The 18027-nt window shown below is 42.5% G+C and overlaps 4 protein-coding genes; 3 read left to right on the forward strand and 1 right to left on the reverse strand.

Moving 5' to 3' along the window:
* Positions 1-978: 978 nt before the first annotated feature.
* Positions 979-11611, reverse strand: GSBLH_T00003008001 (uncharacterized protein; the record flags this gene model as incomplete). XM_013041662.1 has 7 exons in its annotated part: positions 11548-11611; positions 11424-11514; positions 11253-11392; positions 11032-11214; positions 10773-10997; positions 10211-10741; positions 979-1134 (listed from the first exon to the last, which is right to left on the reverse strand). Exons 1-7 carry the CDS (start codon positions 11584-11586, stop codon positions 979-981), a joined length of 1365 nt encoding a protein of 454 aa, XP_012897116.1. The 5' UTR covers positions 11587-11611.
* Positions 11612-14192: 2581 nt separating this feature from the next.
* GSBLH_T00003009001 (uncharacterized protein) lies at positions 14193-15477 on the forward strand (the record flags this gene model as incomplete). XM_013041663.1 has 4 exons in its annotated part: positions 14193-14252; positions 14284-14353; positions 14385-15039; positions 15073-15477. The coding sequence occupies exons 3-4, from the start codon at positions 14794-14796 to the stop codon at positions 15475-15477; spliced, it is 651 nt and encodes a 216-aa protein (XP_012897117.1). The 5' UTR covers positions 14193-14252; positions 14284-14353; positions 14385-14793.
* A 1058-nt stretch (positions 15478-16535) lies between these two features.
* GSBLH_T00003010001 (uncharacterized protein) lies at positions 16536-17055 on the forward strand (the record flags this gene model as incomplete). XM_013041664.1 has 3 exons in its annotated part: positions 16536-16820; positions 16849-16960; positions 16991-17055. The coding sequence occupies exons 1-3, from the start codon at positions 16785-16787 to the stop codon at positions 17053-17055; spliced, it is 213 nt and encodes a 70-aa protein (XP_012897118.1). The 5' UTR covers positions 16536-16784.
* Positions 17056-17221: 166 nt separating this feature from the next.
* On the forward strand, positions 17222-17788 carry GSBLH_T00006560001 (uncharacterized protein; the record flags this gene model as incomplete). Its single annotated transcript, XM_013041665.1, has 3 exons — positions 17222-17314; positions 17345-17398; positions 17432-17788. 3 exons carry the CDS (start codon positions 17222-17224, stop codon positions 17786-17788), a joined length of 504 nt encoding a protein of 167 aa, XP_012897119.1.
* Between the last annotated feature and the right edge of the window lie 239 nt (positions 17789-18027).

The raw sequence follows: 18027 nt of genomic DNA on the forward strand, positions 1-18027 counted from the left end.
TAAAATAACTAATTCTGAGTAGCAGGAACAATATTGTTGATACTTAGTACTGGAATAACCAATCGATGAATGGATGATTGGAATTTGTAGTAAATTCCGTTATTGTTAGTTGGAATGCACAATGATTGGTATATAGTGATTGTAACTGAATGATTCATAGATACTATCACAGATTGTATGCTATATGTGAATAGAATAGTACTGGAATGATTTGTGTAATTGGTCACAATCTATTGAATGAATATGAGTTGGATGTACAAAGATTGCATAGCATGGAGATGGTTTGTACCATGAATGAATGAAAGAAAGGAGAAACGAAAAGAATAGAAGAAATAGTATTCATTGCTTAAGATCTTAATCCATTCAATGATATGTATTAGTTATTTATTATGAATGTAATACATGATTATGATAATGAAGAGTGAATGAGAGAGAATCGAAATGAATGGGAATGTGATTGGTTGTGATATTGGAGTTGGATTCGATTCGATTTCAGCAATTCAACACTGAAAAGTAAACAAACAAATGAATGAATGAATGAATGAATGAGTAATCCTACAAAAATCGATTTGAATTGAGTGCATACTGTGATTATGTATATTTTGTACCATAAGAATGAATGATGGATTGTTGACAAGGAAATATCGTTAAATCTGTATAAAGTGGACCAATCATGTGAATTGCAATGGGATATTTGAATGATTATACGATCAAATCAATGAATGAATGAACGAAAGATTCTTTCTCTGTGGAGTGATTCAAAACAACAAAGACCTTTATCACAACCAATGAACTGTAATTCTGCATCAATAATGTCATCGATTCAATCATTGATTCAATCATTTGTTCATGCTTTTATAACTGTTTAACGCATGATTGATTGATTGAAACAACAATCATAATTCAGTATCATTGTTAAAATGGTAAAGAAGAACATCATAATAATCAGGCAGGATTGATATTTTGATAATTATAGAATCATGAATTGTGATCAAGAATCGGTTTCAAACAAACAAACAAACAATCAATGAATGGAAATGTTCCTAAACAATGACGAATCACTGAACAAATCAAAATCAAAATTATAGATTTAATACTTGATTTTGACAAGATCAGCGAGTCTCCAATGAACATCTATGAATCAAATCAAATCAATCAAACTATACTCGAAATTGATTTCGATCGAACTTCAATGAATGAACCAGGTAGAATGACATTTTGAAGATTTGGAATATCTAAATACTATCAATATTCAATATTCAGAAATACTTTCCAATGTCACTATACGAGGATCATTGAAACTAATTCCCACAGAAGTTATCGATGTTAGATTTGGAAGATCTACAAAACAAATCATAACCAATCAATTCATTATTACTTCGAAGTGTCAAAAAACGGTATTCATCATTCCTTCCTCCATAAAGTGCAAACCAACCGAGTTGAATGGATTGTAATGATGGAAGATCTACATCAATCATTTCATTCCAATTCATTCAATACTTTCAATTATTGTCGATAAGGAATAACGGAATGTAAAATTACCTAATTCTATGGATTGTAGATTTGGAAGATCTATGCATCATTCAAATATTCAATATCATATCAATACCTCGAACCACAAAGGAACAATCCCAGAAATTGCATGATTCAATTCCAACTGTCCCAATTTGAATGGATCGTAATTGTGGTAGATTCTTCAATTCAAAGTCGCCAGCAAAATCACTGAAACTGAATTCACCAATTTGAATGGATTCCAATGATCCACAATTCAATATGTGGAATGATTTCGATTTATCATTTCCATCATCATTCTTTTCCTGAGTAAATGAATTCTTACCGATTTTGATAGTTTTCAATCGATTCAATCCATCGATTTTGAATGTTTTCACTCTAGAAAAGCATTCACCGCCGATTTTGATAGATTCAACTTGTGTAAATCGAGAGAAATCAAATATTGTATAATCAATATCATTACAGGTCCAATTAGGAAGAATTATCGATGTAATGGATGAATCCATTGATTGAATGAAATCGTAGCAATAGACTTTAGGAAATAGTAGTTCAGAAACATCTAAAATCAACTGAAAATATGAATAGTTACTGTTGACGATGGGATAATACAGTTTCCAGAATGAATCAGGTAGGTTGACATTTTGAAGATTTGGAATATCTAAATACTATCAATATTCAATATTCAGAAATACTTTCCAATGTCATTACACGAGGATAATAGAAACTGCCTCCCACAGAAGTTATCGATGTTAGCTTTGGAAGATCTACAAAACAAATCATAACCAATCAATTCATTATTACTTCGAAGTGTGAATGAAGCTGAAACATCATTTCTACCATCAAGTGCAAACCAACCGAGTTGAATGGATTGTAATGATGGAAGATCTACATCAATCATTTCATTCCAATTCATTCAATACTTTCGATTCTTGTTGAGAAGGATTCACGGAATGTAAAATTACCTAATATAATGGATTGTAGATTTGGAAGATCTATGCATCATTCAAATATTCAATATCATATCAATACCTCGAATCACAAACGAACTATTATGGAAATTGCATGATTGACTTCCAATTGTCCCAATTTGAATGGATCGTAATTGTGGTAGATTCTTCAATTCAAAGTCGCCAGCAAAATCACTGAAACTATATCGACCAATTTGAATGGATTCCAATGATCCACAATTCAATATGTGGAATGACTTCGATATGTTGTTCGCCTTCTTGTCGTTCCAGTTAGATTGTTTCAGTTGAGTAAATGAATTGCTTCCGATTTTGATAGTTTTCAATCGATTCAATCCATCGATTTTGAATGTTTGCACTGATTCAAAACATTCATCGCCGATTTCGATAGATCGTAGCCACTCGAATCGATTCAGATCCAATGCATTCAAATCGTTACAGCAATTCGATGAAATCTTCAAATCGGTCACTTGTAAACTCACATCGGTCCATTTTGTAGATCCAGTGACGCTGAATCGAAGAGGAACAGGTTCTTCGCGTTTTGGAGCAGGAGCAGGAGCAGGAGCAGGAGCAGGAGCAGGCACAGAATCAGGTCTAGGAATCATGGCTGTTGATAAACCATACCTCAATTTTGGATCGTACCATCCATCAATTAGATCCACTCCACTCACTTCCTTTCCATCCTTCCATTCACATTCTCGAGTTGCGATTCCAGTCTTTTCATCAATCAAGCATCCTTTCCCTTCACGAATAAACGTTTCATTGTCTTCATCATAGCGAAATCCACCCACATAGATCGGAATTCGTTTCGTTGGATCCAAGCTATCTGCTCCGTTTTGCTTTAATTCGGTCATCGTATCTCCATTGAAACAGCGAATCACTTCTTTCAATACTCCTTTGCTCCACATCCCTTCTACAACCACATTTCCGCTTTCTTTATCGTATTCGATGCCCCAGCCTTCTTTCATTCGTCTTTCGTTGTACCCTCCGTGATACAGCAAATGTCCCGTTCTGGCTGACCAGATTTCCATTCGAAGCCCTTTCTTGTGGTAAACAAAACGTTTGCTATTCATTTGTTCCAAAATATACTCGAATCGCTCACTGAAATCGGCTCGACCATTCTTGTATCGAATAAACTCCTCCGATTTCTTTCCATTCTCGTCCTCCTTCCATTCTTGTTTCAGTACGTTATTTTCAAACAGATACACATCACCAGTTTCTGATCGCAATAGAAATTCGTTCTTGTGCTTTCCCTGGAATCGCTGAACAGTGTATTTGATTCCACCCTTGACCAGGGTTTCAGGGTGGCCGAGCGTACCGTATCCATCCAGCAGATGCTCGGTAAAACGAAATTCAGTCAAATAGGCTATTCATTAGCATGGAAGATAACACAATACATTTCCCAACCATTTTATTTGACCAAAATAAAAAAATTATGAGAAAATCCAAAAGCACACCCAGTTTAATATCTAGTTTATATATCACCGAAACACAATTCTATTTTTCTATTGGAAATTTAGGAGTATGTATACATGGTGTAAGTTGAGCTAGAAATGCCTGCTACTCAAATTCCAACAAAAGTAGTTCTATTTGCTTCTCGATTTTTCATATTTCTTCTATCAAATATGTCTTGCTATTTTCAAAGTGAATATTCAAAAATGAACCATTATCAATTGAGTGATGGAGCATTCGATAGGAAATATGTCGAATCATTGCAATTCCACAATATATTCCATTGTTCATTTTGGGAAGCTTTGTTATTTTTGGTTGGGTATTCACACACATTAATAGCCTACACAATTATATGAGAAGTGAAGAACGCTATTTGGAATGTTTTTTTGTTTTTCGGAACACTTGAGAATAGAGTATCTTTGAAACAAGATTTCCTAAGCTAGTCTGTGTTTATAACACTATTATTGGTGTTATCAGAGCTTTGTAGCTAGTTCTAAAGGAGTACAGTAGAAAACAGTTTCAGTAGTGTATTTCGCTATCTCAATATAATCCACCGAAATAATAGGGCTCAAGAATAGTTTTACTTTGGCTTGTCGATCCAACTGGTTATGTCACTTTCGATTTGTTTCGAAGGAATTGCCTATAATGTCAGAAAATGTCCAAATTGTAGGTTTCGTTGGTTCCAAATGGACTTCGTGTATTTTCCATTAATTCCACATCTATCCTCATCTTATATTTCTAGACTAGAAAATTGTTCATATGAACTATAGAAAACATCCTTTTTCTGGTGTTGATCAAGATTATGTGTGCTATCCATGCTTGTATCAAATGAGTTGGTTATTCTATACATAATATATATTATTTTCCTTGTTTCTATGACCAATTGTCTTCCAGTCTTATTTCTACATATATTTTGATTCGTATGTTCATAGTTTATAATTATAGGTATTCGTATTGATTGTGCATAGATTTGACATAATTTGTCACTCACTTTCCCTCAGTGTGTTTCACTTCTAAATTATGTCTCTACAGAGTCAATTCGTTTGTTTCGTGCTTATAATCGAATTCCTATTATCTTTGAAACAGTAATAATCGCATTTTTTCCTACTATCGGTAAACTCATTCTACAGCTCAATCTGTCGTTGTGTAACGTGCACACATTGATAATTATGATGTGCATCATCTTCCACAACCAACCCAATCAGTTAGTTATTAATTGTTTTCCTTTGGATTGATAGCTATTCATTCGATATCTAGAGAATAGAAATGATAGTGTATGGAATCAATCGAAAAGGAAGAAATCACTTTTCACACTTGGCTACTCTATTGTGTGGGTTGCATCTTGGTGTTGGAAGTGGAGGTTTGGCTAGATGAGCCTTTCGTTTTGCTGAGCCCCCCTTTATTTGATCTCCCCAACAATGCTCAACCACACTCGAACATGTCATTCAAATACGATGGAATTCCAATCCTCTTTTCAATCCATTATTTCGCTTATGTAATGAGTGGTAACAGTAGAAAGTCATTGAGATATTACAATTATGTATTGCTGCTGTGTTCTAAAACAATATGTTCTCGGTAGATGCAGTAGAATCATTAGTGCAATGCTAGCAAATCAACTATCAACTCACAGCACTCTATTATTATTATCAACTAGAGTCGTTTGGTTCCTCGTTCTGGATTATTCTGTTCATGTTTCTAAATCATTCCAACACCCTACACACTCTGAGTGACATATAATTGTGTATAATATGATGCATAAAACAAATAGAATAGAATACGTAAATTGCTAGAATGGTTATCATCAATACCATGTAAGATATCGAACTTGCTTTCGCTCCATCACACACCAGATTTCCATTGACAACATCCTCTGGATTACCTTCCTTTGTGCAATGCGTGCATGTAAATCCTTCAAAGCACACACATATTCCACCTTCGCACTTTCCTCCTGTTTTCTCTGGATTATCATAGTCAGGACCAAAGTTTCCGCAGTCCTTATTCGATTCGCAACTTCCTCCTCCATGAATCATTGCTGCTGCATCGCAAACGCTCCCCACTTTATCGCATCCAGGGCATGTCCATCCTTTGTAACACTCGCATGTATGCGTTACGGGGTGGCAAATTCCACCCACTCCATTTCCGCAGTCCTGATCGGATTCACAAGCCTTCCCTCCTGTTGGTTGCGTGTCACAGCGTGCTCCTGAATACCCTTCGTCGCACACACAGATTCCTCCGAGAGTCAGAGAGCACACACCATGTTCTCCACAGTCGATTTCGTCGCAGATCTAATCATAAGAAGAAGGGTAGAAATACGTTAATTTGACAAAATTGTCCCTTGTATCCACTGTCACAAACACATTGCCCTCCTATGCACATTCCGTACTTTCCACAGTTCACTCCATCACAAGGACATTCCTCGCCTTAGATTATTATTCCTCAATCGTTCCTACTTCCCTTCACAATATCGATCGCTAACGAGGAGCAGTGGGAACACACGTATCCACTGTTACACATACAGCTTCCGTCAAGACAAACACCATTTCCGTAGCAATCACTGTCATCTGAGCAAGATCCCCCGCCATGAACATAATCTCCGCACTTCGCACCAATCAGAATGTCTTCGTTAAGCCCCATCGAGCAATAGGGACAAAGCCAATTGCTGTAACACACACATTGATTGTTGATGCAGAGACCTTTTCCATGGCATTCTTCGTCCTTGGTACAATAACCACCACCCCATTCAACAGAACAGATATCTACCGTATTGTCGGATCCATCGATTAAACTAAATGAATCAATAAAATAGTCATATAGGCAACTTGCGAATAGTGGTATATTCGCCGTTTTCATCTAGAAGCAATCTTGCACCGCAGTTACTGCAACCAAATCCATCGTAACAGCTGCAATATCCCTTGCTACGTTTTCAAATATATCTTTCTCTCGTACACACATTGGCCAGACAGTGAGTCTGCCACGTCGCGAGACATTTCTAAATCCGCTGCAGGAATTCCACACTGCACATTTTTGGTACCTAACAGTTGCAGATAATGCGAGTTGACCTACATTCCTTGCCTCCAACCTCGATAGTATTTGTAATTACAAGGAAATGAAGGATGAGTATTGAATATTGAAAAATCATTTACCCTACATTCGATCCGCCGCTCATTGATATCTGAAGCGAAGATGACGAAAATCGGGTATATTTTTGCATTTTCAAATTCCTAAACCTTTTGCTTTTTGTTTGTTACAATGCAATATGAAGAAGAGGTGAGTATACGATACGAGAAAATTACGATGGAGGATGCAGATGCGTTCTTTTCGGCAGTTGCTGATGGTGACTTAGCTACTGTGATAAAAATGCTGGATGAGAAACGTGCAAATGTGAACCAGACGGATTCCGATGGTTTTTCAGCTTTGATGATCTCTGCTTCCGAGGGATATGAGCAAATCGTGAAGGAGTTGATAAAGCGTAATTGCAACGTGAGCAACGTGACGGTGACGAAGAATAACACCGCTTTGTTTTTTGCTGCCAAGGCATTCGTTTTTGCATTGCTGCTGATTCTTAGGGAGGAAATGTCAACATTGGTAAGATGATTCTGGCCAAGGACCGAAAGCTGCTCAACCAGTGCAATTCGTTAGGCGGTTTCCCTCAAACATATGCTTTCATCATAGAAACTCCTATTTTGTGGTCCTGCTACTCAGGCCAGTACGAGTTTTTCAAATGGCTGCTAAGTGAAAAAGCCGAAGTTCGGATCGTCAGCGAAAACATCACCACCTGCCTCATCGGCGCCTGCCTGGGCCCAGAGCCCTCCCGCGCGGTTCTCGTCAAGCACATTCTCAAATTGTCGGTTCCTCTCTCTCCACTCCCCTGCAGATTCCCCAAACTGCTCGACATCCAAGACGTCGACGGCCAGACCGCGCTGCACGTCGCCGCCTCCGTCGGCAACGCCGCCTGCGTGAAGCTGCTCCTCGACGCGGGAGCGGACAGCACGCTGCGCGACGCCGAGGGCCTGACGCCGCTGCAGGTAGGATTCCCGCGGGGATGTGAGTGGCAGCAGGCGGAGAAATCGTGCTTCCCCGAGTGCGCGGAGATGCTGGAGGCGAAGTGGAAGGAGCTGGAGGAGCGCGCGAGGGAGGAAATGGAGGAGCTGCTGCGCATGGAGGGTTTCGACCCGAAGGAGTGGGCGTTTCGGAGAGAGAGTGAGGGACAGAATGGAGAAAAAGGGGAAGAAGGGAAGGAGGAAGGCGAGGAAGCAGGCCAAGGAGCCCGCGGCGGTGAGCGCGGTGAACACGCTGCACAGGGAGTTTCAGTGCGATCGGTGTCGCAACGGGAAGGAAATCGAGGGCGTTCGCTACTCCTGCAAGGTAGGGGTGCAGAAATCGGGCCGATTTTGGGAGTAGGAGTGCGAGGATTACGATCTCTGCGCCGCCTGCTTCCAGCACGTGAGGGAGTTTCACCCGCATAGGCGGTTCGTGGCGTACGCTCCCCCGCAGAAAGATGTGTTCGGCAACTGGAAGCAGCCCAAGGGAAAAGAGGTGGTGCTTCAGGATGAAACGCCCGAGAAGAGCGAAACGCCCGAGAAGAGCGAAACTCCCGAGAAGAGCGAAACTCCTATCAAGGATGAAACTCCTGTCAAGGACGAAACGCCCACCAAGGATGAAACTCCTACCAAGGATGAAACTCCTACCAAGGATGAAACTCCTGTCAAGGATGAAACGCCCTCAAAAAATGAAACTCCTTCTGTGGAAACTCCCACCAAGGATGAAACCCCCGCCATTCAGCCGTCCCAAACGGAGGAATCGTGGAAAACGGTGAGGGAGAAACCCCGAAAAAGTAGAAACAGTGGAACCGTGGAAATGGAGGGAAGGAAAAAGGCCCCAACTCTGCCAAAACTCAACTACAAAAAAATCATACAGAAATCGTTGAAACCCGCGGAACCCATTCCCGCGGTTATCACAGGACCCATCCCTCCTGCAGCACCCGCCACTTCGGCTTCGCCTGCTTCGCCTGCTTCGTCTGCTTCGCCTGCCGCGCAACCCGCGCAAACCGCGCAAGCCGCACCGTCTTCCAACCCACCGAATGAAACTCCCAAAACCGAATCCAAATTAATAAATGAAACTCCCTCGTTAACGTCGTTTCTTTCTTCGCTTCCGCCCCTTCAAGACACGCTTCCCACCGATGAAACTCCCTCACAAGACTATGAAACTCCCTTCCATCGATTCCCCGCGGGGATCTCTTACAACCTTGATTTCGATTATGGACAGGCGTATGGATTTGGGTCGTTTGATGCCAGTATGGCCCCATACCCCTATTATTACAACACTCCCGATCCCTTGTCGTATCCGTTCCAATCGAGTTTCCCTCCCAAAACACATTACGGAGAATGGAGGGAACGCGAAATGGATTTAGAACGAGATTCCTGGTTCCTTCCGATGAGGGAGGATTATAGAGATGTGAGAAATGAATATTTTGGACATAGCAATAATAATAATAATAATAATAATAATGGGATGAATTATTCAAATGAAGAATTACAGGTAAGAGAAGATGGAGGGAAATGATGAGTAGAAAGTTTTGGAAAAGTCGAATCCGTCGGCAAGAGCTTCGGGAATTACCGTTGCACAGTATTTGGGACTCGATCTGGACTCTGCAACCGATGCTCAACTTTCGATTTTGATGGATATGCACATGGAGGTACGAGAAGATAGGAAACATAAATTGCATAGGCTATAAAGCAGATTACTGGAATGAAAGTGAGATTGGCAAGAACTGCTGAAAGACAAAAGATGATGTATAGAAAAGATGTGCCATATGATGAAATGTAAGTCTTTTCCTTTGTTTGTTTATATTCACGTGCTCGGTGATCACTGTCTTATATGATTCATTAAACATACTATTGGTTATTATAATGGATACAAAGAAGGAAGACGCTATCCGACAACTAAAATTATTGGTCGGGTCTCTATCCTCCATGCATAGAGTTCGCGTAGTGACAGCCATTATATTCTACTCTAGAACTATTTAATCGAACATCCAGACCGTATTCCAGAGTACATTGAACAACTTTCTGCTTCTCTTGACAAAGAAGTGGGCTCGGAGAATAGCTATTCACTCTAGATCCTGGATGTTTTATTCTCGGACGATGGCCGTGTGTTAGCCGATATCCTCACCAATCTCTAGTTTTCTGTTTCTTACAAACACAATTCTACAATCTATCAATAGTAATTTCACTCTCTCCCTCTCCTTCTCCTTATTCGCTCATCCTTCTCAACATGTCCACAATAAAGTCATGATCTTCGTCCTGCCATCGTCCCTGCACCAGATTCAAATACTGTTCCAGCAGCCCTCGTACATTACACGACAGCAAATACAGCCGCGTCGCATCATCACACTCGCAAATAAAGTTGCAAATCACCACCATCGACCGCCTCGCCGCCTCGAATTCGATCGAACTCGACTGTGGATTCAGCGCCTGCACGTTCCCCACCAGCGTCTCGAGGATCCCCGTGTCGTAGAGCGCCTGGCTGCACGTTCCTCCGGACAGATTCATCCAATTGAAGATCACTTCCAACCGGAGCAGAAAATCCCCGTTATTTTTGTCAAAATAAACGCGGGAGAGGAACGCCAAATACCCGTTCTGCAGAAGATAGCTCGCGTAGAGATCGTTCTCCGCGATAATGTTCCCGAGGGTCTCCAAGATCGATTTGGTCGGGTAATTCAGCGACTCTTCCAGACGCTCTTCGATCGACGCCGTCACCGATGCGTCCATTCGTTTGATGCACTCCCCCGCGATTTTCATCAGTGGCATGCCCTGGAAGATGAGCCGGTCCCGCGGGAAATACGATATTGACGGGATTGCTCTCGAGAACGGATTGGACAAGCTGCAAAACGTCGCTCAGAATGCCCGTGTGGATCTCGAGGGGCTTCGGAGCGGTCAAAAGACGAAGATAAAGTGATTGGATGAGCTGGAGATGCGATAAACCGCGGTTCTGGAGAAGATTCTGGTTCACCACGGCGTTGCGAAGGCAGAAGACGCAGTTCTCCATGATCTCCTGGTTCAAAAGATACTGAAAGGATGAAGGAGTGGAGGGAAGCAAGTACTTTGTTGAGAAGCTGGAGAACGACGTCAATAATGCCGCTTGAGACGAGAATGTTGCGGCATTTGTCTTCTCCGCAGAGATTCCCTGCAAAGAACAGCGCTACCGAAAGATAAGACTTGTCTTTGCAGTTTTTGAGCTGGTTTAGCAAGATAGGACCCACTCCAGAGTAGAACACTTCCAGAGTCTACACAATTCATTCATTTATACCCTATCCATCCATACTTGCTCCGCTGTTCCAGAGGCAATATTTCCCAAGATCCAAGCACACTCCAAATTAACGTTCACAGATGGGCACTGTAAACCCACAATCAACGTAGGAATGATTCCCTGCTCAATGAGAAGACCGTAAGGACTATCATTTCCTTTCTCTCAAAAATCGTCCAAAACTCGTACGCATCGTAATAGCTCCGCGTATTTTTTTCAAAACATCAAGTTGACTATTAATCTGGTCCTTGTTAAGAGTTTGGCACAGGGATACAAGTTCCTACACCATCATTCCATTCTCTTAGAGTATTACTTCGTTTGAAATAGGCTGCGTGTCAAAAGTCAAACTCATTTCCGATATGCCAATGTTGATTGATTGATTGTTTGGTGGTTGTTTGGTGGTTGTTTAGGTTCGATTAGTTTTTTTCCTTTTTATTCAATTCACCTTCCATCTTATATCAGGTCATTTTGGCAGCTTCAAAATGGAGCAATAGTAGTCAAGTGGTAAGATAGGTCCCTGCCACGGATCAGGCCCGGGTTCGATTCCCGGCTATTGCATTTATTCTTTTTCATCGATTTTTCCTCATTTTTTGGTATGCAGCCAAGTGCTCAAGAAAAATTCGATGATCTACTAGAGAAATATTGTGAAAATGGGTGTTTGAATTCGCTTAATGTACATCGCTAACTGATTTTCCTTTTTGATAGAACGTGAAGTGTCGCCTCAAATCCATTATCAGTCTCTCCGTGTTAACTGATGATATGGCGAACCATTTTTTGGAGAAAGCCGAATCGTTTTTATCGCTTTTTGCTCTATCTCCAGTATGTTGGAAGAACTGAATTTTATTGTAGGAAAGTGCATGGGTTGAAGTTGGTCAGATTTGTGATGACCCCACTATGAATCATCCCAATTACCGCTATTTTATGAGGATTGTAAATTGTGTATTGGTTTTGTTGATGAGTAGCTTATTGTTATATGTTATAGGAGTCAGCAAGACACCTCTTTTGACTTTGTCTTCCAGAGCGTGTTGAATTCGCCATACTCCTATAACGCAATTCGTCAAATGGTTCAAATAGCTGCTTTATGTACATGTCCCATTTTGTGCTTGTAATTCTGAAGATGCTACGGATAACAAAGACGTCAGTAGACACGCCAGAATTCTATCCGATTTTTTCCTTTCCGATCACATTTTAGATTATTGTAATCCATTTCTTTTTTCTCTCTGTCTTACTTCAAGCATTCTCAATGTCAATTATTGCTGAATACGTGAACAGCGTATTCAAATTGTTTCAAACCCTTTCCTCCTCACCTCTCTCCTCCTTTCTGCACCATAAAGACATGGAATTCACCTATTTAATTCTGGGTTATCTCGTTCTCACCGCCTTCAATTTCATGGTGGATCGCGACATCGTCAGTCCCAACAACATCGATCGCGAGCGTTTCTACATCATTCTCCGTCGACTCAAACTCCCGTCCTTCTTCTATATGCGTATTTCTTTTTTGTTTGTTTGAGGTGATGCGCAGCGTATCAAGTGGGAAACATCGATCCCTTCGCTGGAGAAGAGAGCTGCGACGCGATGATTAAACAGTACTTGCTCTTTTCGAAGGGGCGCTTGTTGCTTTTGTTTGTTTCTGTGCTTTGTGTTACGTAGTGTGGATGCATGGCGAGGGATTTACCAATTCCCGTTTGGCCTGGCGCATTCCTACGCTTATTTTGCATGCCAAACCATTCCAATCGCTTACTTGGCCCAATTCCACATCAAATACCAACCCGTATCTTTTTTCTTCTTCCACTCTTTGATTCTCCCATAGAAATACTCTCTTTTATTCCCCGTTTTGCTCGACTTGATCAGAGAAACGCCTCCGGGCACCGTCGTGATTGACGTTTGTCCCTATTCGTTTCATCTGTTCCACGAGAATTACTGGATTTATATGCTTCAAATGATTTCCTTCAAACAACTCAGCGAGATTCGACAGCTCTCCAAAGTGATGATCGATTTTGATTGGCAGGTCGTCACCAACGGCACCGAAGCCACGCTCATCAAGCGATTGTTCACCGCTTTACACGAAGACTCCGTGTAGAAAACCCCCGATTTTTGGAATGTAGAATCCCGGTCTGTTTGTATCTGCTCGTGCAGCAACTGACCGATTTCCGCTCCCGCAAAGTGCTCTGCGCTGCCGAGCTTCCCGACGATCCCCGCGGTTCTGACGACTCCCGCGGTTCTGAAGCGCTTCTGTTCTACGCGCCTCGGAAATCGTCGAAGCTGAAAAACACGCTGGCGTTTCAATTCCACCCCGACACAGAAGCCGTTTTTTCCCACGTGACCAGCCAACTCATGATCAAACCGCGGTTTTCTCTCTTTTCGGAGGCCATGACCGTTACCTTTTTAGCCAATGATTCGGTTTCCTTTTGTTGTGACTTCATCGAATCGCGTATGTCGTCGCGCTGCTTCGTCGATTCCCATTTTCCCGCCATTTGTAACGCCCTCCGCGTGATGCTCGTCACGCTGCTTTCGTAGCGATTCCCGCGGGATTTCATGTAGGTTTCGCGCGGCGCCCACGTTTTTGCATGTAAAAACCGCGGGGAAATTGGCGGGGCTGTTGGCGGGAATGTTGAAAAGTGGGGATTTAAAGATGGGGAGAGCGGTGTGGAACATGGGGAATTTGGTGCGAGAAACGTTCGGGAAATTTGTGAGCGAAGGATTGAATGGAGAGAAGCAGAAGCTGATGGAGATGGTGGCTGCTGGAAAGAAGCCGCAGCTGAAGGGAGAGATTGCGATGTACGATGCACTGAGGGAGTTGTATGAAAAATTGAAGGAACTGTTCGGATTGTTGGGGTATGAAATCACTCTTTGACTTGTTTGAGAAATTCATGAGCGAACCAGGCCAAACGGATATCGATCCCATTGTACAATATGTGATATTAAGAAAGGTACTGGAAAAACTAGGGATTGCGAACTAGGATTTGATTAAATCGAAAAAGTGGAATTTAGGTGCAATTGTCGCTCAGGGATGTCATGGTACTATACGAAATCCAGAACTCAAGGTTAGCTTCGACGGCTGCTCTCTGGACGTATCGCAATGATCCGGTGGTTTTACAGTACTGTGAGAATTTGGAGGAGTGGATTTTTGGCAAATGGGTGAACATGTAGCATGCACAAAGTGATTTTAGAGGCAAAGGACGATATGGAATTGGTCGACATAGCGTCCACATTAAAGGCGAACTCCATTGAACATGTTCTGTGGAGAGAGCAACCAGAGAACGTAATAACTGCACTGGCTACCAAGCCCTGCGTGAAGAGTGCCTTTGGAACTTTACTGCGACATCTACGTTTGTTGAAATAGAGTGCCTGTTTGTTAAACTCCCCATTGCCATATTTTATTCTGGTATTATTATATCATGAAGTACTTTGTTGCTATCACTCGTACCTTGCGTTCTCCACATCTCATATAGTTCTTGCTGTGGTTCTCAGTCTGAAATGTGCTCAGGATGGAGTTTGGCCTGAAACGGAAAGCGGAGTCGATGTGGCTGTGGACTGTCCTGCTGGCAAGTACGGAAAGATGACCCGTTACTGCCATGAGGTTTCAGAGAATGTAACACAATGGGATGATCCTGTAACTACCTACTGCCTCGATTTGGTGCCTGCTGCTGGCCTGGCCAACATTGACTTTGTTTTCAATGTTTCCGGTTCTCGTACTCGCTTCATCGAGTACAACTCTCATGGCTTCCCCAATGGAATTCGTGAGGCCTATGATGTGAAGAAGACAACCGTGTCTGTCCATCGTATTACCGAGGAGCCTAACTGGGTACTTTCTTTTTTATCCAATGTGATTGTCTAGTTCTCTACCGTCCAGATCCGCGTCACTCTTCCCAAGGAGGAGGGCATCGCGTTCTACAAGGCCATCTCGTCGATCGAGAACGCCCGAGCGGTCGCTGAGCATCTGCAGCGGAACAATAACATCGGATTCCGCTACCAGTACCTCACGCTCAACGGAGAGAAGCACTGCGACATCTTCTTCGTCGGCGAGCGCGTGCTGACGCTCGGTCCCGATCCCACGGAGGCGCCGACGGTGCTGCCGACGCCGGAGCCTGAGGAGATGACGTTTGCGAAGTACTTGAAGGAGCATTTGTTGTGGATTGTGATCTGTGTGGTGGAGCTGATTGTGATCATCGTTGCGTTTGCCACACGGAAGCCGGTGCAGAAGACCGAAGAGAAGAGTTCATTGGCTACTCCTTTTGTCTAATTGTTTCTCTTTGTTGAACACCTTTTGAATGTACTCTTATAATCTGAGTGAGAGCGAGGAGGACGATGTGGATGACGTGGGAAATCAACCGGTTGTCAACATTAGGTTCGATACAATGGCTATGCGTGGGACGAAGTGATGATGCCAAAACAAACAAGGAAACCAAAGCAGAATGACGTTTCGAGCAACATGGAGAGTCTTTTGCAGGATTCGAACGAATCTGTATGCCTGTATTATATTCTGCATTGTAGTTATTTGAAGTGAAGCCGAATGCGGGTAATCCGCATGGACGACTGACCGAAGCATCTTTTCAAAAACCAAAGTACCTTTTGCTTGATCACCTCGCTCCGGTGATCTCTCAGCAGTCTAGTAAGCCAATTTCACTGACTTGGATAATGCCTCCAAAAGAGCCTCGTACTGTAACGTTCCTTCTGTGATGTGTAGCAGCTCCAAAGAGTGCTCCAGTGAAGGAAAAGGAGTCAATCAGGGAGGGGGAGTTCAAGTCATGTTTCGCATCAGGATCTGAGGCGGCTCCAATTCCCGCGGTATCCGAATCTACACTTCCCAAGGCTCCTGTTACTCCTGTTGCTCCTATTGCTCCACCACCTCCCTCCACAACGACTTCCGCTGCACCTTCGCGATGGAGGGAGATTTCGTCTTCCTTATTTCCGAGAATTATTTCATCTCAGACTCGTTTCCACAAGGTGCAAAGTCCAGGAACGGTAGAACCAAACAAACACGACAACGAAACACAATCAAAGTCGATTCGCTCAAATCCCATCCAAAACCCAACGAACCAAAATGCAGTATCTAAAAATATAAATTATAAAAATAAAAATAAAAAACAAGCAGAAAACAAAATTGATTGGAGCCTTTTGAACAAAGCCAAGATTTCCCTCCATCACGTAGAAACCACACGACCACGCCCTGCAGCCACTCCCTTGCCATTATCGCAATGTATGGAGATGGGCCTTGGCGCAAGTTCACAATCCAGCTCATTTCGATCGAACAAGCGGAACATGCGTAATGATCAGAGCTTATCGGGAAAGGAGTGGCGAGAAACGCTGAATGCGGAGAGTGAGCATCTGCCCAGCGAATCGTCTTCCGCTTCCGCAGTGAAGGGAAATGTTACCGCGCAATTGATGCAATGCATTTTGGATCGAGAGAAAATTCACGTGTCTCCCCTTACGGCAGATCATGGAGTGGTGGTGGTTTGCGAGGAGGAAGCTTCTGTGTTGAAACTAGTTCTGTGGATGATCGATGGGGAGTTCAAAGATAAACTTATGATGATGGTGTTGTCGAATTACATGAACCGATTGATTGGGATTCAAGCTGGCGTAACGGTATGTTTGGAGAACGAGTGCCATGTAGATTGCGCTCGGCAGTGGATACCAAGTCATTTTGTCTCCTGACATGATGCCAATCGTTGTGGGGATCCAGTCCATTCGAGTGGATTCATTACCAACCAGGGGAATTTCAGAAGGTTTGAATGGAAAGAGGCATTGAATTGTAGAATTGCTGCAAGAGTTGTTTAAAGGCTATTTGCAATGGATTTGTTTGTTCCCGAACCACACATAAACACTGCTCTTTAGCGAATCGTTTTGGAAACGGGCGTCATTCAGGTGAAATGAACTCACAATCTCATCTACAATGCTCCTTTATGACTTTTTTCAATCATCGTATACACATTCCAAAAATACATAGAAATCCAATTTTTCTCAGACATTCCAACTTCTCTTATTGTATGGACTCTACGGAGAATATCTCTTCGGAAGCAACATGGGTGGTCTCTAGTGCAGAGTTGGATCATGGAGTTGGGAACATGATCGATGGAAATGTACAAAACAATTATCATCTATCATAGTAGATCGCAACATACTGGCAATCCAATGGAGAAGGTCCTCATGTGATCGAAATTCATGTACCATCAATCTCTGTGAAGTTTAACCGGTAGTTTGCTTCAAGGAAAATAATTACTTGCATTCGCTTTTACATAAGTTATGCCACAGATACAACCTATTCGCCTTTGCTCATATCGGTCCTGTATGGAGATGATGGTTCTACATTCCAAGAGTACGAAACGTTTCAAGTGGGCGAAATCAACGACTGGTACACGTTGCAAACCACGGTGGATGGCGAGCCGCTCAAGGCCTTTTCGCTCCAAGTGGTGATTAGTGAGATGCATCACAGTGGAAAGAACACCCGACTTCGCCAGGTGGAGATCATTTCCCCAAAGGAATCATCCTCAACGTCTCTGGATCTCTTTACCTACTCTGATCCCTATCTAAACACCTTTCTATCAATTCGTTAGTTTGTTTACTATGTTTTTTTTCTTTCTCTCATTCTTTCTTTAAACAAACAATCAAAGCCCTTCCTCCCTGTTGTTTAATCTCCTCATCCTCCGAGTCCCACACATTCTCTCTTTCCTGAGCTTCGATCGAATTCGATCGCGTTCGCGTATTTATAAAACTGGGTCTGTCCGCTTCCACAAACGTCCGAGCAGGCGGAGGAATGCTCAGTTCGTCTAGAACCAGCGGCGCTTCCTGATTC

Source organism: Blastocystis hominis (genome assembly GCF_000151665.1).
Source record: "Blastocystis hominis, Singapore isolate B (sub-type 7) whole genome shotgun sequence assembly, scaffold_23".
Taxonomy (NCBI): Eukaryota; class Bigyra; order Opalinata; family Blastocystidae; genus Blastocystis; species Blastocystis hominis.